Here is a 26,952-nt window from a genome sequence, read left to right on the forward strand (position 1 = left end):
AACTATTAATCATAAAATAATTTACTGCCCTTTAAATTCAAGTACAACATTCTTCTTGATCACCCGTGAATGAGCCAAATCCTTCATTTTTGTTTGTTCATAAGAAGGCAAGACCCTAGGAGGAATCAGAAGAGAGGTTCTGTGGTTGACACTCACTTTTGGCTTTCTCATTCTTTCGAGAGGGTCTCCAACGAATACATGACTTGTGCTCGTCCAAGTAATAGAAGCGGACCAACCCTTTGGAACTGCCACGGAGTTTGATCATTTGGGTACCAGTTTGCATGGAACTCATACATCTTTCCACTGAAGAGAGAAATAAAGTGATACCAGTAAGTCAGACTTTACTCCCTTTAAAATCACCTTTACAGGAAGAAAACATATCAAGCAGCTACCAAACTAACAGTTCAAGTCAAAGGACAAGATTTCCTGTACAGTCTAATATATGAGGTCAGATTATATGATCAAAAAGTCAGAAAGATTCTTGGCAACTGTGAACTTACCTGTAAATGTGAAAGTTTTCATTCCCGTATTAATAGGTATGAAACATACATATGTTAGAATTGGTGTAAGGTACATAACCTGCTTAAGACCATCTTGAATGCTTATTTCAAGCTCCTACAATATGTAAAATTCGTGCTGCACACAGTATGAAATTTCACCTGGAAGTTTGGATCCTTGGCCAGCAAAAACTAGCACAGTTCCACCCCATCTCAGGAAAATTATTTTCATTATACGTCACGTTTTTGCCTCTTAAGCATACAGTAGTGGCATAACTTCAACGAGTTTTTTTTTCACGTTCCTCTCTGCAAATTCTGGAGTTCCTGTCAGCAGTATCACTGTTTAGAAGTACCATGGCTTCTTATGAAGCAGTTTAGTTTGCATTCTGTCTATTCAGAATCCAATAAAAAATAAAAAAAAATTATTATCCAACTTGGTCATCAAAAGTATTCTAGGAACCCTAAAAATTCAAAAGCTTTTATGTACAAATGACTTAAGAGTTAAACCATTTTCACTGCCTTAAAAATTAACAGCAAGAAGGTGATTAGAATCCAGTGTGTGACTGCAAAGATGAGGCCAGCTTCAAAGGCTACATTCTTATAAAGAGGTCTACAGTCAGGGTCAACAACAGAGTAATTGTATCCTACACCGGTCAGGGAAATGTATAACCAGGCAAAAATCCTAACAAGTAGAGGGGGGCATTATTTTGATTTGCCTTCGCTAATATAAATAATATTTTGCTGTCCTTAAAAAGATTCCAGAATTTTCTTCCTGGGAAGAAGCTGAAAGAACAATACTGAACAGATATTCTTTGCGCTCATCAATGTTTTGTGTAAGGCGCTCAGATACTACAAGGATAAGTATGAATAAAAAGCTATCAGTATTTTTTTTCCTATCCTATAACATATATAATGAGTAAATCCTCACATTTACATTAAAGTGGATCCAAAATATCAATTAAATATTGTTCTTTATGACTGAGTTAGAAAAAACATTGAATGCTAACAAAGTTGGATTTGTAGGCCATAGTCTGGTGCTATGGAAGAGCTGTAATTTTCTCATAAGCACCTTAAGTTCAGAAGCTCAGTTCTACAAATATTTACCCAGATAAGCTGCTCCCAGCTTGTGAACAATCCTAATAAGCAAACTCAGAAAAATACCTCTCCCTATTAATGCAATTACAAGATTAGGACCTAAAATGCCTAGTGAATCTATATAATTATATTTTAGTATTCAGTCCTAATTCATAAACATTTAGCCACCATTTGCCAATACCCATGACTGATGAAACACAAAGCACATTCAAAACACACTAATAAGCAGAGTATAATAGAACTACTAGCAGCACACTTATTTGGGGGGATTTAGAGGAACTACTAATATTCACCTTCTGATCACACTCTAAATCAAACTACTATAAGTATCAGTTTCTAGAATAAGCACAAGGAGATTCAGACAGTATTCCTAACTTGCTTGTTAACACCAAGGTATCACAGTACGTCTGCAAAAAGGAAACCAGATTAGTAATCGAAATGTTTGATCTTTCACAAGAGAAAGAGTCTGAGGCAAAGCTAAGCTGAATTTATCAGCAACGTTATTTTGAAGCTCCTTTAGCAAAAATACGGCATTTTTAGAGTAACAGAACAACACTAGGACTTCTGCAAACCATGAAAAAGCTTTATAGCCCAAAAGTTTACTTCCTGCTGGAAGCAAGAATGCCCATTTTCATTACATACAGAGCCATCACAAAGGCATTGCATGTCTGCTGTTTACATCACACTTTTACTTGCCATCCAGGCCAAAGAAAATAGTAAACTCTGGAAACAGTACTTTTAGAAAGTTGAGATGGAGTATCAGCTTTGCCTCCCATTGCTTCTATGGACTAAGTCACTGATCCTACAAATTTGCTTCCAGATGTTGTGGCAAAAATCTAACAGACTGTTCTTCTTCCAAATCACTTAAAATCACATTCTCCTAGGAGGAGGCCTTTCACCTATATTGTACTTTGTCTCTGGGCACTTAAAACACGTTCCCCTCCCGGGGATTTGGCAGCATTACAGACAGTGCAGCCAGCGGCCTTCAAAGAAGCAACTCTTAGAAGAAGCTCCCTCAAAGAGCTTTGCTCTCTCTCAGCAGGGCTCCTCCTCTTTCCTTGGGAACTGCTGTTAAGCTGAGGCTCTTGCATGCAAAGCCCCTGGAAGCAAGGTTGGGGCCATGCCCATGCCTGCCCAAAGAGGAGGCATTCTTTTGAAATTCAGCTGTTGCAAGGAGCTAAGCTTGACAACATTAATGCAAACTGTTAGCAACTGGCTGTGTCCCAGGAATGAATGCAGAATCTCGTATTTTCTGCCAGGTCGCCCATTTATTTCCCATAATGACAGAGCATAGCCTGTGACTTAATTTTCTTGTGGCTTTTCTGCCTGGTCTAAGTAAAATTAAAACTATTACCATGTCCAATGTATTTATGTATTTTTTTTCAGACCTAGAGATGAGAAGTGTAAATTACTACTCAGATTCTGGATGGAAGAATGAAAACCAATACATAAAAGACATATTCTACTAAGTACAGATTTATAAATAAATATAAGGAAATTCTGAGGTCAGGCTCCTCTTATCAATCTGTACACACAGATTACAGTTGAAACACTGTCCAAACTAAAACACTCGTTCCATGTATTCCAAAAATGCATCAAAACCAACACAATTCTTTGCAGTGATTCAAGCCTACCTGTTGGGCAAAGGCAAAAACACCCAAGAGAAGCAAGGCAGAGTAAAAAGGAATGGAAAAAATCATTAATGTTCCTGTGCTTTAGAGCTTATATTCAGCCAAATTCAATTAATTTACTCCGGAAAAGAAGGTTCAACAAAAGGTTAATTTGAAAGCAAATCATTAATAATAAAACAAAAATTTAAATTTAAAGCTACAATTCTGTAGAGTACATTGTTTATGTTAATAAAATATTTACAGAGAGAAGGTGTTAAATTGAGAACAAAATAATCCCTCATGTAACATTTTCTTTCTTAAAGCTGGTCCTTTGGCTTCAATCACAGATGCCCCTAGATTAAATCAATGTGGTCAGCAGGTATCAGTCATAAAATCAAATGCTGTGATACAGTTCAGAAGCATTACTGGAATTCACTACAACATGAGATCCAAAGTGGATTCAAACTTGGCTTGACCATTTCCCAGACACTACAATCTTTTCAATATCTGCTTTCATTCCAGTTCAGCAGAAAGATAAATACTTCTCAAATTTACTGTGAGTTAATAATTATGGAAAGCTTGAACTTATTTTAATTTCACAAGGTTTATAGTTTTTTGGAAAAAAAAAAGATTTTTGGTCAAAATAGTTAATGAAATTTCTATTAGCCCTAATTACACAGACTTCAAATCACATTAAATTTTCAACTTCCTCTTCAGAAGTTATTGTAGTAAATAATATTATTTGAAGAAATGAGAAGAGCAGAAATGGGAGAAGTATCAAAAGAACACACCTGCTACAAAGCAGAAAATAATAAAGAAGCGCCAAAATAAAAGCACACTTTATACAACATGCATTTACTTTGCTTTTACGTGAAGTAAGAATATACTCCTTGGCTGTTAAAATTTTAATAAGCATCCTTGGATAGCTCTTTTAATGCAGCTGTTCATTTCTGCTGCAGGATTACTCACCCAAACCCTACCCAGTACCTCAGCAGCTGCCCTGCTGCCAGTTCCAGCTGATCTGGACGCTGGACTGTTCTTTGGTGATTCAATGCACAATTGCAATTAATGTCTGAGGACACAAACTTGAGTTCAGTTCTATTCAGCGTACCTGCCAACTGAATGGTCAGACCATACCAAATACTTGTTTAAAGTATCTTTTTAGTTTTGGTGACACAAGGAAAGGAAAGCACAAGAAATGTTTTCCTCCTTCTGTCAGGAGAACAACAGCAGCTTTTCTGGATCCTACCAACATGACAGGAAGGAAAACCTTTCAGGTGGTACAGAGGTGTTAGCTAGGGGTAGCTAGACAACAACCAGAAGATTGAGATGGAGAGGGGAAACAGTGCACCTCCACACCTCTACATATGTATGTGCACTGAAATATACATCCTTACCTGTCTACATGACTGAAAGTTTAGACCCCTAGAGAGACTGGCAGAAAAATTTGTGGGTGAGGAGGAATCATAGTGGTACTTATATCAAAGAAAAAATAAGATATTTTTTCTGAAATCTTTCACAGCATGTAAATGAGAATAGCACACTGATGAGAAGACAAGTATAACTGCTTCTTCTTACCATTGTTCAGATACCTTCTTTAAGGATTTATTTCTATACTTCAAATAAAAATCCCTCAGTCTTGAAATGAAACATATTTTGGAAGAAATAGCTCCTAACTATCTTCAAAGGCTGAAGTTTTCTTCTTGGTTAAATAATATTTTGCACCTCAATAGTACCTTTGTGCAGAATTCAGTTGAGGTTCAGCTCTCTTTTGATCTAACGAGTTGCCTCAATTTGCATCTGGACAAAATACAGTCATGGAGAAATGGATCTCTACTGCAGCAAAAAGCACTGTCATAGCTGAGCAGGAAACAGAAACATAGAACACTTAGTTCCATTCTTGTGTTCTTACAAAGTGACACTAGACTGATGCAGCAAAAAGACTCAAAGTGATTTTTCATAGTTAATAGTAACATTTATAGTTACCATAAAAAGTTTTAAAGTAACAATAAAAAACAAAACTACAGAAATCATAAATCCCTACAATTTGTCCTGATACAACAAAATAAAAACAGAGCCCAATATCACGCTTATTGTTAGAAAGATGTTCTAACGTCTGTTAATTATTTATGGTTCAGTAGCATTATTGTCTTTTAGGAGTTTCTGGGTTTGATGTAAATGTGTGAAGGAGTGGGAGTATTTTAGCATGTGAGGAAGAAAAGAAGTTAGAAGGATTGAGTCACTGAGTATTTTTATACATGGACCAGCTTTGTCAAAAGATTCACTTCCAAAGTTCAGTATGGCTCCAGGTTATGTTGTACAGCTTTGGCCCTAGCCAGTCTCTTCAGAAAAAGTCCGAAGGCCAGCATCACGCAACACTGCTGAGTTCTGCCCTGTTAACAGATTCTGACAAGATGCATCCTGATAGTATGCTTCAAAACAAATGCTCTTCTAAATACTATAAGGAGAGGAAAATAGATTTCAGAGGCTTATTTCTCTTCAGGGCCTCCAGAAGATGCAACATGTTGGCCAGCCTAGAGAAACCCCTCCAGTACATGTGCACTATAAGAGCAAGCTGTTCCCTTAAAATATTACTAAACAAAAACAGCTTTCCGGCATGCAAACAGAGCGATCCCACACTTGTCATACATTCAGCACTGCAAATCCATTGAAGAGATAATAATTGCTACGTTTTTTTTAAAGTCTCACTGGAAATGGTTTTGCAGCTATAACTGGCTCATCAGAAGGAAAAGCAAAGAACTGACTGGCTCCGACTACTCCTGCCAGGAATATCAGTTTCAGTTTAGACAGGAGGCATCAAATAATTTTAAAAATCAATATATAAATATAATAATATACAAGCATATTTTATATATATATATATATATATATAAAATACATCCAGTACAGTGTGATGGGAATTCTGTTCAGCTGAAAAGTCTTGGATTTAGAAGATATCTTGAAAACTCTGCATATGAACTGTACAATTGGTTTCTGTAAGCTTGAGGAATATTCATGACAATTCATCATACCACTCTCATAATAAAGGCTCCCAGAATGTCACTTCTGACCCTGAAGACACTTACTCAAGTAATGGTCTTATCACAGAAGTTTTAACATTAATTGTTGGCTACAGCAGCCTGGTTTTACTCCCTATACAGGCACCTACGCTAATGGAATACATCAGTAGTAAATCCTACTTGACCCATTGCCTTATGAATCAAATGAATTGCTGTTAAGAACAACTTCTGTTACATAGAGGATTTAGCATCCTGTGGTGCATAACGGAGGCAGACCTTCTTTATTTATTTATAGTCTTTAAACTTTACTTACTTATTTTTTATATTTATTTATTCTTTATTATTACATATTTAAAGTACAGTCTTTTCCTTACAACATGAACTCATTGAGGGAGATACTGGTTCAGTTTTCTCTTACATAAAAACTGGACTGTTCACTGGGTGGATTTTACTTCACACACACAGAGAAAACCCCCAAACCAAATAGAAAAACCCAACCAACCAACCAAAAAAACCAAAACCTGAACCAAAACAAAACACCCAAACACAAAAAAAAAAAACCAAAACCCCCAGAACCAAAAAACACAAAACCAAAAAAGGGAGACATTGTCATGCAGCGAGTGGCATGATCAAAAGTTAACCTAAGGTTTTTTCTGTCTACGGTGTTCATAGATCAAGTATAGCAGGCTGATTTGCATCATTATGCCAGGATCCAATTAAAAAACAGACCACATCCAACTTCATTAACCTTAATTTTTTTCATTTTTGCAGTCCTACAGACTTGTAAGCAGGTCCTTCTCACCTTTTAAACCAACCATCTTATTACTAGTGTAAGAAGTTTCTACCCCTTACTTGCTCTCACTGACTCAAGCCTCAATAAATTTCAGGACTCTCTACTATTCTTTTCTTTAGCAAAAACATTTTAAAGTATCTTTGAAAAAGAAAATTTCTGTATAATCCTGCCAGCAATGGTTGGGACAGCATTTGCTGTATACAAGAGTTAATGCAAGACTGAATCCATCCTTAAAGCACACAACCCCTAATAAATGAGACGTTAATGGGAGAAGAGATGCTCTTAATCCTGTGGAAATTAGGGTGCTTAACTCGAGGTCAGTCTGTCAGCTCTCCATCTCTTGGTTGAGACTCCATCAGCCATCTGGATCCAGGGAAATGCAGAAGCAGAGTAGGATGGCATTTCTGGACCTCTGCAAATAATTCCTATTAGCTTCTAAGCTATCTATACCTCCAACTTTCTTGTTTAAAAAAAAAAAAAAGAAAAAAAAAATCTTTGACTGGCAAAGCTGACATACAAGTAGGACAAAAAAGTGCTTCCAAGGCAACAGGTGGTTCTGGTCAAGGTCACTGCAGATTTCTTTTCTGGACCTGAGCGGCTCAAGACAACTGCTGTTAAAATGCATTTACTACAACAGGAAACATATAATTTCTCTAGCCTTTTCCAACGAGGTTTACTGCTTTTATTACCTATTTAAAAGAAAGGCTGCTAGGAAGCAAAAAGGGACCCTTCTCAGATAGCTAGTGAAGCTTAAGAATTTTGCCATTGTATATCAGTATTCAGAAAACAACCTCCCAAGAGTCCAGTGACCTACTATGGAAGAAAACAGAGATACTTCTAAAGGCTCATTTCAAAGACTGAAAACTACAAATATTGCATGAAAAATTGAAGAGTTAAGAGATGTACAAATTCTGGCAGATAGCAAACCTATCTTACTGTGAGTATGGAGAGGGAGATAGATGCTATCTATGCAACAGAGAATTTCGAAAGGTCTGCACACGTCAAAATGTACAACTTTGCATTTGCTTTTCCAGAATAATGTAAAGAAATCAGAAATGAAATTATAACTGAGAGGTTCTTGAAGACCAAAAGAATTGCACTAGCAACCATGCAAAATAACATAGGACTAGGGCTGTGTCTCAAGTTCTTCCTTCTTTTCCACTCCCCCACGCTACAGCTAGACAAAGTTGTCACTAAATAAGATTTAAACATGAAAGCTTTCAAGATGATACCATCTTGCTCAATTAAGTGGCAGGTATTCAGCCTGCATCTTACCAATATGGCCGATTTTCCATCTCGGAGAAGCTACGATGCTGCCACCAACCCAGAAAAACTCTTCAGCCAGACGGGCCACTGAGAACTTATTTTGAAGCAAGGGAGTTTTTGAGGCATCCATATCTGAGACAAAGGGCAGCTTCAGAACTGAATATAAGCACTGACAGCCTTAGTAGACATCAAGATTCTGTAGTACACATTTTCAAAAATGCATAAAAATAGCATAAAATAATAAATAGCATAAAAATAGCATAAAAATATTATCAGGAAAAAACAAGATAATCGGTGATTTCCAAAATCCAGTGGTATTTTTCAGGTTGTTACAGAGAAGTTTCACAGTAAATTTAGGCCTCCTCCCCTGTCCAGATTTAGAATATTAAAATCCTAAAAAAATCCTTTTTATTCTATGTGACATACCTATATGTAAATTTTTGAGGATTGGGTAGGTTTCAGTTCAATGTTTTAAAGAAGACACATGATAGACACGGACAGGGCCATGAGGCAAGATGGCATGTAGATGAATCCATTTCTGGACAGAAAGGCCTCCCGATGATATTCTTTTTCCTTTGTTACTTTACCAGCTGCTAAGCATCCACCAAGACATTATAGCAATTTACAGTTGTTGGCTTCTCCGTGCTGCTTCCTCCTTCTGACAGCAATTCCTACATGGAGGTACCCCTTTTATGTATTTGATTACTAAGAGATTTGCAAGTCCCACTCTTGCTGAGGGCTTTACTTGCTCTTCAAAACCAACCAACAATATCCATTGCAGTAAATAAGTGCACAGTTAGTAGTACAATCCATTCCCCTCTCTGCCCCGCTGAGCCACCCTTGCCTTTCACTGCGAATCTGTCCAGGTGCTTAAGCTCTTCAGTCTCCTTCCAGGTCTGAAAAAGCCAGAAAAATCATACTTTCTTCTCACACAGCTCTTCAAAATATCATTGTACCAGTCCTCATCTTTTTTCAGAAGCTTCTCCTCAGTATTTTAATGGACATGCATGATATAAGGAAGAACATTTCTCCCTAGGCAGTAAAAACTAGATACGATGCAAACACAGCAACACATGTTTGCTTCAAATCCTAAATCCATCATACGCACTAATCCTAAAGCCGTGGTTCTGCCCTATCCAGTCAAGGGATTTAGATGACACGTTACAGCTGTAGGAAAAAAAAAAAAAAGTTTAAAAAAAGTGCTTTCTTCTTCTTCTCTGCCTAAATTAGCAGCATCTTTCCATCTCGCAACACATTTAGGAATATCTTTGCAAACTGTCACAACCTCATAGAAGATGCTTGCTTAGGACACAAGCCAGTCAGCTACACTGTACAGAGCAAATGCTGTACACAGAAACCAGGAACAGTGAGGGTGCTTGAAAACTGACAGAGATAAAAGCAGGTAAGGATTAAATTTTAAAACGCACTAAGTCACTACTTCATTCCATTTGAAATGCATTCATTAAACTCCAAATACAGATATCTGTCATTTATGTTATTACAACCTCTTAATCTACATAAAGATTTAAGTACTATATACAATTGCTCTTGCCATCTGTGATCTGTACAAGGAGCCTAATATGCTTCTAGCTTGATGAGCTAAACACAAATTGCCCGTTTAAAAACACATTCATTAAGTGCTTCCTACTTCTCCTTTCACAGTTTGAAAAAGTTTTAGAGTAGTTAATTCTAGAAATTACTCACTCTCAATTAGAACTTGTTTATTTCACTATGCTCAGAGTTCTTATATTAGGCTGGACTCTAAGTTTAACCACAGATTAATTCCAAAGAAAAAACAAACTGGGTCTGCACTGAGGGTCAACAGCGGCAATAATGCTACATACACTCTTGTCACGTTCTGCTGTTTATTCAAACCTTTCAGCAATAGCCTTCCATTCTCCTAAGGCATCTTTCAAGACTAATTTAGTGACATGACTGCAAACTGACTGTCATCAAAGGAGGAGTAACTTCCATAAAATGCTAAGCAGCATAAATCCATACCACAGAAAACTGCTACACAGAAGGCAAGAACCCATGAAGTATTGTTCTAAAGATCCTAAACCTTTTTTCAGATGAAGCAAGATCTAGCATGGGCCAGAATGACACCTGAGAAATGTGAGCTTAATTACCTGCTCTACCGCATGCTTTTCTGAATTTCTTAAATAAATCAGTAAAGGTCTTTGTGGGTAATTTCCATGCTATGGAAATAACATCTTCAATGGGGAGAATGACATTGTTGTACCTCACAAGGTAAACTTTAAGCTCTCAATTATAAGGAGGCAGAAAAAGGTAAACTTTTGCAATAAACCAAAAGTATTGCAGTTGTTTAGCCCCTTTTTTCCCTCTTGCAACACTAATCAGGAGGATTCCTTGTAGTCTTCCTGGTTGTACATGCAGCAAAATCTCAGTAGCTGGCACTTTGCGTGCTAGGCAGCAAAAGGTACTCCTTTTAAAATTAAAAAATTAATTCTGCAAGGACATCCTAGATTCTTCATTAACCATTTATGTGTTATCAACCTGGGGACAAAGGGAAGGGAGAAAAAGAGTGAAACCTAAGTCCTATTGCAGCATTGCCCAAGATATTAGTTTCACGGTTCAGAATTAGAATTCTGCACAAGCAGGACTTTGAATGTGGATTTGTTTTTATTTGTGTACGGAGAAATGCCAGTGATTTATAGCACCAGAAAAGAAGAACTATTTCAATGTTCAAGTTAAAGTTAGATTTGTAATCCAAAACCCACCCAGAGAAGGTTATTTTAAATCCTTTTAGTTGATGCTATCAATCCATCTTTCAGGCCTCCTAAGAAGATGATCACATAAACAGAGAAAAATTAAATCTTTCAAAAAGCCCCTCTATTGATTGATTGTGCTAGATACTAGGTAACCGTGTGGGAAAGCAACAGGAAACAAGAAAGGGTTAAATGTGACATAATCCCTCTCCCAACTCTTAAGCATACTGAGCTGAGTACTTAGGATATAAGCCTATTGAAATGGGTTTCTATTCTTGCCTCACTTGACATCCTCAGAAAAATCTTGCTCACCTGACACAACACGCAGATTAAAGACTTCGTTCCATGGCATTTTAGAAACTTATTATTCTCTGAGTCTAACAAAGGCTTTTCATGCCACAAAAAGATTTGAAAACCAACAATGTTTGAGTCTGCAGGCTGGTCTGTGGTTTAGCTAAAAGTGGAACTCAGAACACTTGATGAACAATGCTAGAATGTCAAAAGTCTTCAAAAGAAGACATTCACTTCAAGAATGGCAGAAAAGCCAGATTCCATCATACAGAGCAAGAGCATCTTGCAGAATATATAGGGGCACAACTTACATATGGTTTGGAAGATGGAGTAAAGCGAGCAAAATGGAGATCCTCCCTAGACAAATGGACTTATTATTAATGCAATCCATCAGGATGGATGGATTCCTTTCTAACACGCATGCTTTACTGTTGAGGGAAGGAAAAAGTGTTCAAAATTATTTAATACATAGGAAAACAGCTGTAGCCCTCAAAGTAGAAAAGAAAAAACTAAAAATGTCAATGTGGGAAATCTCAATACAGAGGCCAGGCTCTGATCTCTCTCTTGTCTTCTGTACATCAGGATTCAAGCAGAAGACAAAACAAAGAAGCAACAGAAGAGTTAAATTAGGCTCACAGTGCAGCAAGCAGCTTGAGCATATCAGGTAACAGCGTGCAGACACAATTTCTGTACTTCAGCTCGCTGCCAGTTGAAGATGTTACAGAAAATACTCCAGGCTTACTTAATAAACTGATTTTTCAGAGTTCAAGATATTGATTGTCAGAGACATTAAATATTACAGACCTGATACTGTAATTGACCTGTAAATCCACAAAGATTAGACTTGTGACTTCATGGCTATATACTCCATTTGTCCTTGCATGAACACACTACAGACCCAGTTTACCAGATTAACAAACTAACCTCATCATGATTCTAAAATACTTGGAAACACATGGGCAGCCATTAGTGATACACGTATTAACTTTAATACAGGTCTCACTATTTCCCACTTTCTATCCAGGGAAATCTTGCTCCTAATGGCAGTAGAATAAAAAGAAAATGATTGCCAACTCACAACACAAGTCATAAAATAAAAGGCGGAAACAAAAGGGTTTAATGTCATCTGGCACACTGCCATTTATCTGTACACTCTTCCTCTCACTTACTTTTACCCTCCCCATTGCAATTTCAGCTGTAAACATCAGTCAGAAAGCCCTGGAAAATCTGCAGAAATTACGGTTACAGCTACATCTCAGATACCTCAGCCTAAAATCTTCATACGAGTTAGTAGGCCTGTTACTGTCTTCTGAAGTACTAAATGCCGAGACGTTTCTAAGGGAAATAACAAAAGCAAAGAAATCTGATTGAAATGTACACCACTAAATACAGTTTAGAAATACATCTGAATTATGGTAAAGGTTCAAACCCCAACATACATAAGCACAAATATGAAAACACCAGGAGCACAGAAAGCTTGACTTGATGAACCGAAGTCATGATGCTCATTGACTGCTTCTAAACGTGTGATTTATGTTTCTTCCCTTTCCCCCAGAAATGCTGCTTCCTAAAGGACTAAAGCAGCATAAACTAGACAGCAAGACCAGCCAACTCGGTTTCAGTTTCTCCTCGCCTGGAGCCATTTGCCTTCAGGTTTCCATGGCGCTCTATGTACTGCGTGTCTGTATGCAACAGCTGCCTATGTTTCTGGTATGACCTCTTCCCAAGAAGAGGGATATGGGGAGTATATGCTGATGGAGCATAGACAACATCTGTTATATTTTCTATATAAGTCTGACGACTAAAAACTCCTGCATTAGTTATATTAAGAATTCACTAAAACTACCACTTTCAGATGGTTTTGGTAACTTCCAAGGAAGGCACAAATTCAGATACATGGACGGTTATAACCAAATTTCCTGCACTCATTCAATCACCCTTTCACAGGCTCAGAAAGGCCAGAGCGCCGGCTGGACCACAACATTAACCCCACTGTGTATAAGCTGCCTTTTCCTTAATTCTAACATAACTCCGCTCTACTGACCTTTGACATGGACACAGACAGAGCTCTAGTCTACTACAGACTGCTAGACCATCTGGACGTCAACTCTAAGCACAGTAATCCACACTCAAGATTAAAGCCACGCATCTTGCCTGTGGCAAGTGGAAGCCAGGTTATTTACTAGCTTCTGTTTCTCACCCACCATGCTCCAAAGCTCAATATTTTTGCACTGGCTCAGAATATACTCAAGTTATTCAGTTTCACCCAAATACATCTGTCTTCAGTACGCATCAATTTACAAAGTCACTAATTCCACTGGGAGAAACAGCAATGGCTGTAACATTGCATGTCCTGGTGCATCCTTTCAGCACTGGAATTCACAATGGGTAAGCCCCGAGACAGCTGCTTTAGCTAGGCAACCACAAATATTAATGTTTCCAGAGCTTTCAAAAACTGTTAGAAAGTCACGTTATTAAAATGGACTGATCCTGAAATTTCCTTAAATTACTTTATTCACATGAAGGCATATTCATGGAACTGACAACCATTAGCAACAACAGCACCAACGTAATGACAATTAGTCTGCCTCCCTCCATGATGTTTAGTTCTCTTGAGCTCATCCAAAAAAAATGATGCAGTTATTTTAATTAAGTGAGAATAGGCTTCGTGTTTTGAGCCTTTGAGTAGGTTTTGCGTTAAGGAAGATTGTTTTTTTAATAAACAATATATTAAGATTTTTGTGTCATGTTTTATCAATGAAACTGTAGAAATAGTATTAAGCCTTTTCCACTTAAAACATTCACGATCTTTGAGATATTTCTATAGTTCTTGCATTCAATGATTAAGATATAACAACAGTAGCTTACTAATGAACTCTACTAAGAATTCTGATGCTGGTTTTGGCAAAGGAAATTCAATTTTCAAGATATCTTCCGTAAAAAGGATTTAAAAGCAATTTGAAGTTTTTTCCTGCAAGGCCGTAATATTGAAATTTTGTTGATTGTAGAAAAATGTCAGCATAAAATAAAGGATTTTAAGACTACAAATGCTGCTCTAAGGTTACCTTTTTTCCTGCCTCTGACTTGTATAAGAAAATGTTGCTACACACTTAATTGAAGTAAGATCGTAAACTCTTTACATTTAAAGATCTTTCAGCACTTTACCATCTGTTCAGTGACATGGGTCATAAACACTGAAAGGGAGATTAAGGCAGGTTGGGAGGGAAGAAATCCATCAACATGATTGAATGCCTTCTATGAAAACACCTCTAAGAATTCAAGAATCCAAGTCAAAATTGGTACAGAAAAACAAGACAGATTGAAAGACATTCAGAAAAGATGTCTGCTACTGAAATGCATCACCAAAATCGATTTTAACTCACAAACTTTGCTTCCGTATTTGCGGGTGAATTTTAATATATTCTACGTGCAAGAGACTCAGAACTCTTCTAGACCTTCCTTTTGTGCCATACACATTTTTTTAAATGTGACAAACTCCTTATTTGTTCAAATATATACCGGTTTCATAAAACAGGGAAAAAATGGAGCTTCATTGTCTCTAGGAATAACCCAGTCTCCATCTTCATTCAATGCTTTCCTCAGCTTGTGTCATCCAAGAGACACCCTTATGAGGGTATACTGTAAATTGAGAGAAAAGAGTGGGATTAAGCCACCAAGCTCAAATCCACAATGGAGATGAAGGTCATCATGCTCTCTCTTAGAAATACAGGCAGGTTACATGGCAGCACAAAGCTGCAGATGCACAAAGAAATTGCAAGGTGCTTGCTCAGTTACAAGGGTTACTACTCTGGGAAGATGTAGCTGACAGGTGAGAGTGGAGAGCTTCCTCTAGAGCCACTAGCTTAGTCTGTTTGTTGCTGAAAAGAAAATGTCAGAATCATTCATATAAAAAATTAGAAATCTGTATGCAGCAAGGCAAAGCAGATGGCTTGTGTTTAAACAAACTGGGAGCCAAAAAGTCCTGTGCCCTGGAACTTCAGTAAAGAAATGTATCCACCTCTCATCTTTGTCACTTCTTCCTATGAATTGTAATAATCAGGCGTGCTCCTTCCCCATCCCAAGGACATCACAAAGTTCCAGCCTCTACCGATAGGCCTGACAAAACAGAATTATTTATCTAAATTTTAAATATCACAATAACTTGAAGAAAATGAGATTTGGCTCAGAACCATATTTTGGCTTTGAACTCTATTAATAAGAAGACACTTTCATAGGGACTTACCGGATCTTGGACATTTTCTTTTGACTGGCAGGAGAAGCGGTGGGGAGGTGACAATTTATCTTTCATTAATTATTAGCTGTTTCAGAAAAGAAAGAATTTTTTCTTGTTTCTACCTTCTAAGAAATCACGAAGCTCACATTCATATCCCTTGTTAACATTTTAATGAGCGACTGTTCATGAAACTGAAATGAATAGGTGAAGCAATAATTTTGTAATCTGAATCTATGCCACAGTTTACAACATGCAATCAGTGCATATTCGGAACAAAAGAGAGCATGAAGCACTAAGCAACGAAAACAGAAACGTGATTTTAAAATGATGGAGGGCACTGAAAAAATTTCCAATAGTGCCTGTAACAGTAGTGTTTGATTACAAAGACTGTGCAAGGCGTAAATTCAAATAGAGTTGAATCTTCCATAGGCTAAAATAAGGCAATGCACTTTCATGGGAGAGCACTGCCTCAAAAGAAGTTGGAAGTTTTAATATTTGTGACAGAATTATTGAAAAAGCACAGTCCCTCATCAACTTCTTATTTTTCTTTCAAAAATATATCACTCTGCAGAACCCAGCATCTGTAAATCTTAGAAACCAACTGCAGGTCTTTTTGTAAGCTTGAAAGACGACCGTAATTGCGGTTTTCTTCAAGCAGGAGCCCCCTGCTGTAATCCCCAAAGGGGAAAGATTACAAACAGTAGGAAGCACAGTTGCACACTGAGTGCGGGCTGCTGAGTTGAAGTCCACAACAAGGTCAATGACTGCAAGTCAGTACAGCTTATTGCCCAATTTTTTTTAGTCTTGGATTCAGTATAGTTCAGGTAAACATGCAGGAAGTGAAGTAATTACTTCTGGACTCTTACAGGAAAAGTATTTCTGTCTTTTGCTATGGTCTCCAGTATCCACCTCTGTTTGAAACAAAGCAGTCTGACACATTCATTTCCCCCCAGGGTTTAGAACCAGAAGACAAGCAGGCATGTGAAGGCTGATGAAAGAGTCAGCTTGCTGGCTGAACTGTGAAAATGGGCTCTCAGGAAAATATTTTACAGAGATCCACATTTAACTGTGTTTCTGGACTTTGTTCAGTAGTGGGCTGGTCCACATTCATTCTATGTCAGGCCATGTCATGCCGTAAAATTAGTTGCTCTCTGCCACATAAACTCTTTAGATCTGCAGAGACCAATACTGATTATCTCTTCTGTAATTCCCTAAAATGGGAAAGCTTTCCCTTTTAGCTGAACTAAATTGACATTCCCCAGTCAAATTATTCTATCTAGGGATAGAAGGGATATTAATCACAAGATTCTGCATGTAAGGTATCAGGTTTTTAAGCTGTCCACTTAGCATTAACATGAAATTTTCTTTGCAATGTTTCTCTCTTTTTTTAAATCAAACTGAAGATGAGGTGTCTGTAAACTGTCTATAATTGAAGTCAGAACAGCAAAAAAAAAAAAAAAAAGCGTGTGCATCTTTAGTAACAAGGCAAAATCAGTAGATGTGATGCTGGAGAAATAGAGAACACCTGTGTACTGATTTTTCTCTGGTGACCTACATTCCAAGAATAATCACCTTGATTATACCAACTCCTCACCAGAAGACTTTTAAAGAACCCTTGTAAATGGTGAAACAGAAATAATACCCAAGAAGGTGGATCATACCTGTGTAAGTCAGTTTAATTAAGCCGTGTTAGTATCAGGACCTTAAAAGAAAATTCTGTTCCTTTTTTCTGCTTTTTTCAATTAAAAATAAAATTAACATTAACAGTGACAACAGGAAAAATAATTTTGCTAGAAAATCTCTAAAAATATAACTGAAAAGCAAAACCGTAATTGTTCAACAAATCAACAGACTTCATAAAATGAACCTATAACAAGCTGATATTCAGCCCAAAGAGTAGCAATTATTGCAAAATTAAAAACCTTTGGGAACCCAGACAGAAATCATGTCTTCTCCCTCACTGAGTACTATCACACCTGTGTCAAACTAGCATAACACAATGGCAGATCCACAACTCTGATAAAACTGAGACAAGAATGATGTCATTACTGATACTTATGGTCTTCACCTCAGAAATTCTGCGCTTCCGCTAACTTATTGTTTCCCACCATCAACTCACAGTAGGGTTTGGAGCAGCTATTGCTATGGAACAATACAGAAGTGTTAAGAAAACAAAAATAAAACCAAAACATGCCATGATGTTAGTGAACATGAAAATAGCTGTTTCAATGAATTTGTTTTGCTAAGATTTCTACGACTGTCAAAATAAAGGATCCATCTTGATATATGTCTTATGTTGTTCAGCATAAAGTTTAACCTGAGAACTTGTAAGATGTCACAACTGCTAGATATAAAAATTAACTGAAGTACATCAAGAAACAAAAAACACATGATGCTTTAGGTTCCAAACCTATGCTTGCTAAGCGCATCATCTCTCATCACCATGCCATACCAAGGACTTCTCTTATATCTTACTGAAGATAAAACCTGCCTTTTTTATTTATAGTAATGACAATAGAATTTCTCAACTGAGAAATCAATTTACAATCCTAAAATTAGATAAGGATCCACAACAGCTAAGTCTACCTTTAAAGAAGTACTATGTTCTTCCTCTTAGAAGGTAGGTATTCATCATGTCCTGTCATATAAAGTCCTCTAATTAGTTGGATTAAAAAAACACACCACCAAACCACAGCAAGAAAGAGATAGTTTTACATAGAATATTTTATGCTGGTTTTCTCCCAATCAGTTCTTGTGAAATGAACAAATTCCTGCAACATAAATATATGCATTCAAAAGCAGTCCCACAAGAGATAATTTTGGTCATTGCCAAGACAATAAAGAAAATATTGCTTTAAAATGAATTTGTTGTGCAGTGTTCATTTCCATTGTGCACTTGTTTCTCCCACATATAGATAAAAGTTAATGAAGAGGAAAACTTAATCCTACATTCATGAAACCCTGTGCAGAATTTTCCAATTAAATTATTTATACTGAAACTTCTTGGGTTTTCAGCTGACCAGAAATAAAAATGTAATTTATTTATCTGCTTAAAATATCTAGATTTGCCACAGAACAAAATCTGAAAAGATACTTGCTTGATAAATTCATCTGAGAAACACAGCTGAAAACATTAGTTCGTGCTAAGAAATAGAGAAGCTATTTTTGGAGGCATTATTTTTTCCAGGCTCCTTCCTCAGTTCAGCTAATGGGATGCTGAATGACAGACTGTAGAGTTTCAATCACCTTAAAAAGAAAAAACAAAAAAAAAGATTCTACTATAAAAGGATGATGATTCTGAACAAGCAGCATTTCATCGTATCTGATTTCTACTGGACTTCTTATCTTTTACTCTGTATTATATCTAATTTACTCAATATCAAAGATGACAACGCCACAGGAAGAAATTCATTAAAACTACAAATCGGATAGCCTGTTCAGAATCACTGCTTTTCCCACAGTGTCTGAATACATCAGGAAAATAGCCGAAGTTCTTCCTTTGGATCAGAACAAAAATTTCTGACAAGAAAAGAGGATGCATGGCAGCCCAATTTTCTCCAGCATACTGAATTTGTGAACTTTCACATTTTGATTTTCACTTAGTTTCACATAAGCATTTTTTAAGAATACCACTAGTCTTTATTAGAGTAATAAATACATTAATAAAGTGTTTAAAAAAGGTAAAGAAGTGTAAGTAATCTCTTTTCCAGACACACATAAAGGGACAAAAGCCTGACAATGATTCCTTGTATGCTGCCTAGGCACTTCGCTAAATGAGAAATACATCAAATCACTATACTTTCAGTAATAAACCATGCTTTCTTCTTCCCAGTGTTTAATAGCCTTAGACTCATGTTAGTTACTTTATACCCTATTTTTTTGGTAACAAACAGGTAGAATTGCATAAGGAAAGCAGAAGGTGCATTCCAGCAAATTTCAGATCTCAATTCCAAAGCAGAGAGGCACTTTATGTCATAATTTCTGCTTGTGAAAAGTGGATTTGATAAGTACTTCCACTGATGCAAGGTGAGAACTGAGCTTCGGAAACATTCTCCAGTTGCTTTTTACAAGTACAATTGACTGCACAAGATGCAAGTTAGTAAGAAATCAGGCTTGAAGTGTTTTCTGAAGACAAAAATAAGCTTTTTTTATCCTAAGTAGTTCACTGATCCTTCTTTTGGATAATAGATGCATGATGCTCATTCTCACTCCACTGCGCTTGCACAAGTAGAGCAAAAGTGGCTGGGTATATTAGCTTCTTCAGCTGAGTTCTGGTCAGTTTATTCTCCAGATCTAACTATAACTGATCTAAACTGCCTGCTAAATCAATGAAAGAAAAGCTGTTCCTTCCTCTGACAAACAGGAACACTACCAGAAAACAATTTCACTGAGACCTTTCCAGGATGATGTAATATAGTCATCTTCCAACACTTCAGCTAATTTTAAAGTGAGTCCACAGCATATTAACTCGAAGGCTATAGCAATTAAGCACAACCTTCACAAATGGACTTCTTAATATAATTTGAAAGCAATATCCCCATTTTAGGATAAGGATCTAAACTTGGACTGTATTATATGATTTTTCCAAAGTCACACAGATATATTAAGGAATAGAGATGGGAACTGAGTTCAGTTCTTCTAGGAATGATAGCAGCACTTTGCCTAAAACATCATTCTTTTTTTATATATTTACTGGTGGAAGATAATGGTCATATCTACCTTCACACAAGGATAAATGGGCTTCCAAACTTAGGAAGAAGCTGAGGGCATGCAATTACAGATTCGTCAGAAAAGGAAATTTACCCATGGAAGGAGTATTTATACATTTAAAATAATTTTCTTGTATTAAAGTTCTGCCTGAGATCACTTGGGCTATTTGACCATTTCTTGACCTCAGGTTTCTGTAGTTCTTACTGATGATCCAAGACAAGGAGTTCACTTCTCAGTCAAGATGGGACTTATTCCCAGGTGAGAGGTATTGTGCAAATGCTGTTCTCAGGAGTCTGTTGCAGTTTGGAGGCTGAAATTCTGCAATGACAGCTCGCAAGCCCTAATCTTCATCAAATCAAAAGCCTTTGGTTCAGTCAGGTATGGATCTTCAGATTTGGATCTGGAGCTCCAGCTTCTTAACCCTCCCCAATTCATACAAATAGTAATCAGATGGTATTACAGTATTTTTGTATATACTAGGAACAGGACTATGTTGCTTTTGAGAAGGACTAAGTATTAATAAAAAAGTGATTGTGAAATGGTGTTCAATCTCACTACAAAAGGTAAAGCAGGCTAACAGAAAAAGACATGAAACATCACAAAAGGTATTTTCCGCCTAGCACTAGCTAAATGAGCAGCCAGGATCAACTACAGTGAAATGAATGGCAGGAAGCACTAAAGAAGCATTCAAGTAATTGGGTAACTACAGTGTCAATAAAAGATACTACAGACACACTCCGTTCATATTCAATTACCAGCTTGTCACTGTGAAGTGTGGATCCGATTCTGCTCTCCATTAAGATGGTGTAAATCCTTAAAATGATGTAGAACCTGTCATTTTAAAAAGATTACCCTGATTTACAATAGATAATCTGAAAGCAGAATACTTGTGCTTTCCAGGTTAGGGATGTTGGATCTCAACTCCAAATCCAACTGAGTCAATGGAATTATGTTTCATAACCAAAGTCCAATTCACCACAAACACAAACTTCCTCGGACATGGGAGGTAGAAACAACTTCCATCCCAAGTAAAGCTAAATGCTAAATCATAGTAACAGAAAAAATGTAGGGTAAGCAATACACATTTTTATTTGACAATATATGCATTTATCATAAATACTGAGAGTATAGAGTTATATTCAACCATACACAGAGAAAGCAGGTAAGTCATGCTCAAGCCAGTTTCTAACTGGCTTGGCAAAAGGATGAAAGAACCATCTCCTAGGATTCCAGTTTTCCCATCTCTCCCCAGAGCACAAGGACCATCAGTCTGAACCCAAAAAGTACTGCTGACTTTGGGTTTTCAGCAGGATCTATTACACTGGATCCTTAGCTGCAGCAAAGGTAAAAAACAACTACTCAGTTTTAATATAATGATATAAAGATGACAAAGCCTTCATCAATACGACTTTTTCTCAGAAAATGTTTTCCTGACCTCTGTGAAGTGGGCAAACAGCTGACACACAGCATATGGCTACAACAGGTAACAAAACGGGCAAAGAAAAAAACACTGAACAAATCACAAATTTCAATCTCACCAAATAGACCAGAGCAAGAGAAAACACAAGCCTTAGTTGGGTCTTCCAGAGCTTTGTGAGGTGTTACAATGGAAGGTGGTTGCCAGCTGTCACATTCTTAAAGGACTTTCCCAGACAAGATGCTTTACTCTGCATGTGGCCCATTCTTCTCCCAATGCTACTCTGACAGACAGTATGAATTGTTTCTTTAGTGATAGCTGCACATTTCAGAATTACTGGGAATAAGTAATTTGTTAGATGATCATTCATGACTCATCAGCTTCTAGCCAGCCAGAACCTCTTAAAAAACAAGGGAGAGTGGCAAGTCACTAGAATACTTAAGTCTTGAAAGTCAGCATGTTAGTACCTCTTGTTATGAATATTTTAATAGTACATCATATGAAGACTTCTAGAGGCATTCATATGCTATGAAATTACTGGCTTTAGTTGCATCACCACTGCTTTATACCTAAGTGACAGGAGAATCGTATTTCCTTTTAATGCTACAGATGACAGCAAGAGGTGGCCACCCTTTCAAAAGAAACTTCATTCAACCGCCTTGCCTGTAGCTTCAGCTCATGGAACCTCTGCTCTTTTTAAGTTACCCCATTTGTTTTCAAGGTGCTTCCACTAGCTAGCTTAGAACGACACCATCTGGCAGAAACACTGAGTTGGGGAACATCCTTAAATCTCAGGCTCAGTGTTTTCTAACTACAAAGAATGAACCTGAATAACTGCTACATGGATGATTCTCCAAGGAGATCCTTAAGTAAGGGCCCCTCTCTCTCATACCTGTTTTCAGAAGTTGGAAGCTGAACCTAGTAGTAAGAAGTGAAAACGACTTTGGGTGACAAAATTCCTGCTCCATGATAACTTCCTTGAGGACCTTGTCTGTTTAAAGTACAAATGAATCCGCAATTGTACATCAGGTTTCAGAGAACAATAAATAAATGAGGAATACTTGGACTGTGCCATCATGACATTTTCAGAATGAAAATACTTTGGTTTTCAGTCCTGAAACACTTCTGATAGAAAATGCAGTCAATAAAAGTATGTTAAATGAAAAGGTTTCAATCAGACTGTACCATTTCAATCAACTCGACCCAAAACTTGGGGATTTTCAGCTTATGAAGATTTAAGAAAATCACCTTCTTTCCTTGGAACAAGAAAAATTCTTGCACATAGGAAATAGTTTCTCACCATTCTCTCTATTTAGCATCTTGTTAAATTAAAGCTTGCATGCTTCTGAATCTCTAGACTCCATGCCAGCAATATGGCACAGGTAAATAAACCCTTATGCCAAGCTTTAAATATGCTTCAAGTTTTTTGCTATTTAAATAAATATTGACAATGCCTAAATGCATCTTAACATCTCTGCTTCATTCTTAACAAATCTCAAAGGAAAATATTGGTTAATGTTTTCCTGTTCTTCTGATGCAGACTGAGACACTTTCATTACTTACCTGAATTATTTGCATAGTTCTCACAATTGTTAAATCTGTCACAGACTAGAAGTATTCTTTGATTTTACATTATTTTTATTAGTAAAGACCAAAATGGTCATAAAATACAGAAAAAACAATGGGCATTTCTATTTACAACAGAAGAGTTTTCTATGTGATGTTCTACGGACATCCTCTTTTTTTAATTTACAATTCTGCTCTATGAGACTCTTCCAAGTAAATTTGCTTCAATTTTCACATTCACATCCTTCTTCAGTTACTGGAACAGTATATGCTGCGGTGATTACTGACTACTAGGTACAGCCACACCTGTCTGCAATACCTTTTCTCACTTTCTGAATGAATAACATTGCTTTAGCTTATTTTTGGTATGCTAATAATAAAGACACAGAGGAGCCAAAACCAGAGTTAATGGATGCCAGGCTTGGTTCCAACACCTAAACATCAAGTTAGATCCAAGCATTTTTCCACTTTGGTAAAGTTTTAATCTAGATATGATTTTTTTGAGCCAAAGTTACAAAGGAAATGTGAACTTTAATGAGTGTGTCCTTCAAAAGATATGGCAAGATATTCATGAACATGTGACTGAGTATTCTATTAGTTGAAAATACAGGGAGTCAGGGCTACAGATATACCTTCCCAAAGACATGATGGTATTAGAATAGTATCCAGTGCACACAGAGCAGCTTTTCTGAACACACAGAAGCCATATTTCTTTACTTGTTGCATAACTATTGTAAAACCACATGCCTAACAGGCATAAAATACAAAATGCGTAGAGACAAGCAACTAGGCATTTGATTCAATTAAAATACATCACAGGTAAAGGTTTCTCTCTCTGGGCTTTTACCAAATAAATCAACAAGAATATAAAGTTTTTAAAAAAAAAAACTGGGCTTTTGAGAATTGGTCTTGAATTAATGAGATTTCTTAAGAAGCCGTCAGTACAGGAGGTATGACTTCCAAGTTCAAATTGCAGAAAACTGCAGCATAGTTATAACAGCTTGAGGCAATTTGCAGAGAGGACTGAATTCATCCCTGGTATAACTCCACCAGGGACAAGTTCAACCCGAACTGATTCTGTGCACTCTTCTTGTTTGATGGGTATAAAGAAACTATATCTAATTAGAAGCAAATCACACATTTTAAAAAATTTAAACAATACAGCTGACTCACAATAGTACTGGCATCTCTCTTCTCTCTTCTAATGTGGGTAGCAGAAGATCTATAGTTAAAAAAAGAAAGCCTTTCTTTATGGTGACAGCTAGCTACTTAAGCGAGCAGAAAAGGGACGTGAATATACCTGGTGCACTCCTTCTTTGCACTCTTCATGCAGGAAGAAGCAGCCATTAGAGATGCATGTATTATTTAAGGTTTGGTGGTAACAGAGGCAAAAGTATGGTACAGCAAAGGCTGCCTTAAGAAACTGCTATGTATTTGTTATAAGCACTTAAGTTCGAATAACAGAAAATAAGTGTCCAAGAAAGCTCTGTAAACTATACTTTTCACTGTAGTGAAACTAATTTCCCTTAAAAAGGTGGTTAAAATAACATTTCGCCTTACCTTTATCTGGGCTGAGGCATTTAATGGTGCTTGCATCATCCATACTCCAGTGAGAGAATCAAGTGAACAAAACACCAGAAGAAGCAGCAAAGACCATATGTACATCACTGATATTTCAAAAGACTCTTTTAAATAATGAGAAAAATAACATTGCACGTTGGTCTTTAATGTAACATCAGAAGGTTCCTAAGGATGCTTGCTGCTTCTGGTCTGAGCAAGCTCATTTTTTATTCCCTGTATAGTAGTATATCAGGAGCTGCTGACAGGTAGAAACCAGCACAGGAGCTCAATGAATGTTACCAGCCTTTCACTGCAACTCAAGTGTTCAGCCACCTGGGATAATAATTTATTAACTCTTTGTTTTCCCCACTCTCAGATAGGATATATGGATGTATTTTGCTTCACTCCTTCAAAAAAGAACTGAAGGAAAAACTTGTGGATATTAGGAAATAAGTACAAAAGGTAACTCACTTTATTCCTCTGGAATGTGTATCATTCGGTAGACAACAAATATCAAGAGGGTGCTACTTCATTTAAGAAGGAAAAAAAAAAAAAAAAATCTTTTTTTTTATTTTAATGCCTCCCCTGTGCCCATACAGCATCCTACATATTGTTAAGGTATCCTCCCATACTTGCTTAAGTTGAGAAAGCAAATCTACAGTTACTGATAAAAATAGGCAAGCTGTTCTCTTTGGACTTCCGTCTGACTTCTTTTCTGGGCAAAGACCATGTATTTCCCTCCTTTTTAACTTGCAAGGAAATATTAATGTAGAATTAATGGAAAATGGCTAGGAAACAATGCACATTATTGTATGCTGTGTCCCAAAACACAACGCACAAGGCAGCAGATGCAGACCTTTGAGGTCTGCCTAAATTCTGGAGAAGAATTTCCACATCTTTATTTGATGGTGCTGCCTAAAAGTTCCAACCAGGAGTAGTTCCTGCCTATACTATATGCAACTGAAATACACAGGATAAGACAATTTGTGCCTTTGAGTATTTGAAATCTAAATAAACAGGATTGAAAAATGAATGGAAAAAGATTATTCTCTCCTTTAGAAAAGGAAAACTCATGCATGGGGCCAGGGTAACAAGGATAACAGTATCCTGCTCAAAATACATGGCTTATCTGCTATAGAACCCAGCAGGCATTCGCTCCACACAGATTTAGCAGGCATTGTTGCTCTTGATCTCCCCACCCCAACCGCAGTAAGTGAAGTCAATCCATTTGTGCTGTTTGACATTGCTCTGTTGCCTTATAACACGTCATTTCAATCTCGACCTACTAAAGCGTGTATGTGAGGTGCTGTGTCATGCTTACAATTATTTTTCTCCCACCCTGTTCAGTCTTTCCAAACTAGAAATGTTGAGTCTCAGTCATAGTTTCCAGTTGTTACAGCTAGATTGTCCTGCTGTTTTCATTCTATATCATCTTTGCATTTTAGGCATCAGTCAGCATTCCAGACAGATCAAGATCTTTGCAAGATCTAACACAAAACCCCTACAATTTTCCTTTAGGCATGAAGCCCATTGTCCTTACCATATAAGGAACGATTTCAGATTTTGGCTCAAGTCTATTTTCAGCAAAACATTATTCTACTTGCTTACTCGTTTTCAACACTAGCTATGTCCCCTGAGATATCATCTCCTGAGCAACTCAGTTCAGGAGCACTTGAGGAGCACTTATTCCAGGAGCTTCCTGGGGTATCATGTATTTACACCACATTACACCTGGGTTATTCCTATTGCATTCACTGCGTTTTTAATATATGCTTATCAGGGCAAATATTGAGGACCCTTGCTGCTGTACTGCACTGTGCAAGCTCAAGCTGACATAATATACATGACAGTGGCAATGGCAAAAGGCACAAAAATACTGCATACATCATGATGGTTTTTTTACATGTGAAGAAACCATAAGCTGCATAATAGGTTGAGGTCTGGCAGTCATCATCCTCCAAGCTTTTGAAATAAATGCTAATTTCATATATAGTCTGCTTGACTACTGATACACCACTTACTGAAGGATAATCAATTCTTTACACAGAAAGCAATATAGATTTCATCTGCTAGTAAATTAATTGCTATTGAGAGACTCCAGCCCTTCCCAAAAGCAAGTCAAAAACTAATTTAGAGTATTTTAAAGGCAAAATATATGCAGCAG

The 26,952-nt window shown here is 37.1% G+C and overlaps 1 protein-coding gene across 1 annotated transcript in view; it reads right to left on the reverse strand.

Moving 5' to 3' along the window:
• Positions 1-26,952, reverse strand: part of PLCH2 (phospholipase C eta 2) — a 125,648-nt gene that overhangs the window by 44,949 nt on the left and 53,747 nt on the right. The window contains exon 6 of the mRNA XM_075027137.1: positions 157-303. Within this exon, the coding sequence (XP_074883238.1) occupies positions 157-303 (147 nt within the window). The remainder of the gene's footprint in view (positions 1-156; positions 304-26,952) is intronic.

The sequence above is a fragment of the Buteo buteo genome, chromosome 5, assembly GCF_964188355.1.
Source record: "Buteo buteo chromosome 5, bButBut1.hap1.1, whole genome shotgun sequence".
Taxonomy (NCBI): domain Eukaryota; kingdom Metazoa; phylum Chordata; class Aves; order Accipitriformes; family Accipitridae; genus Buteo; species Buteo buteo.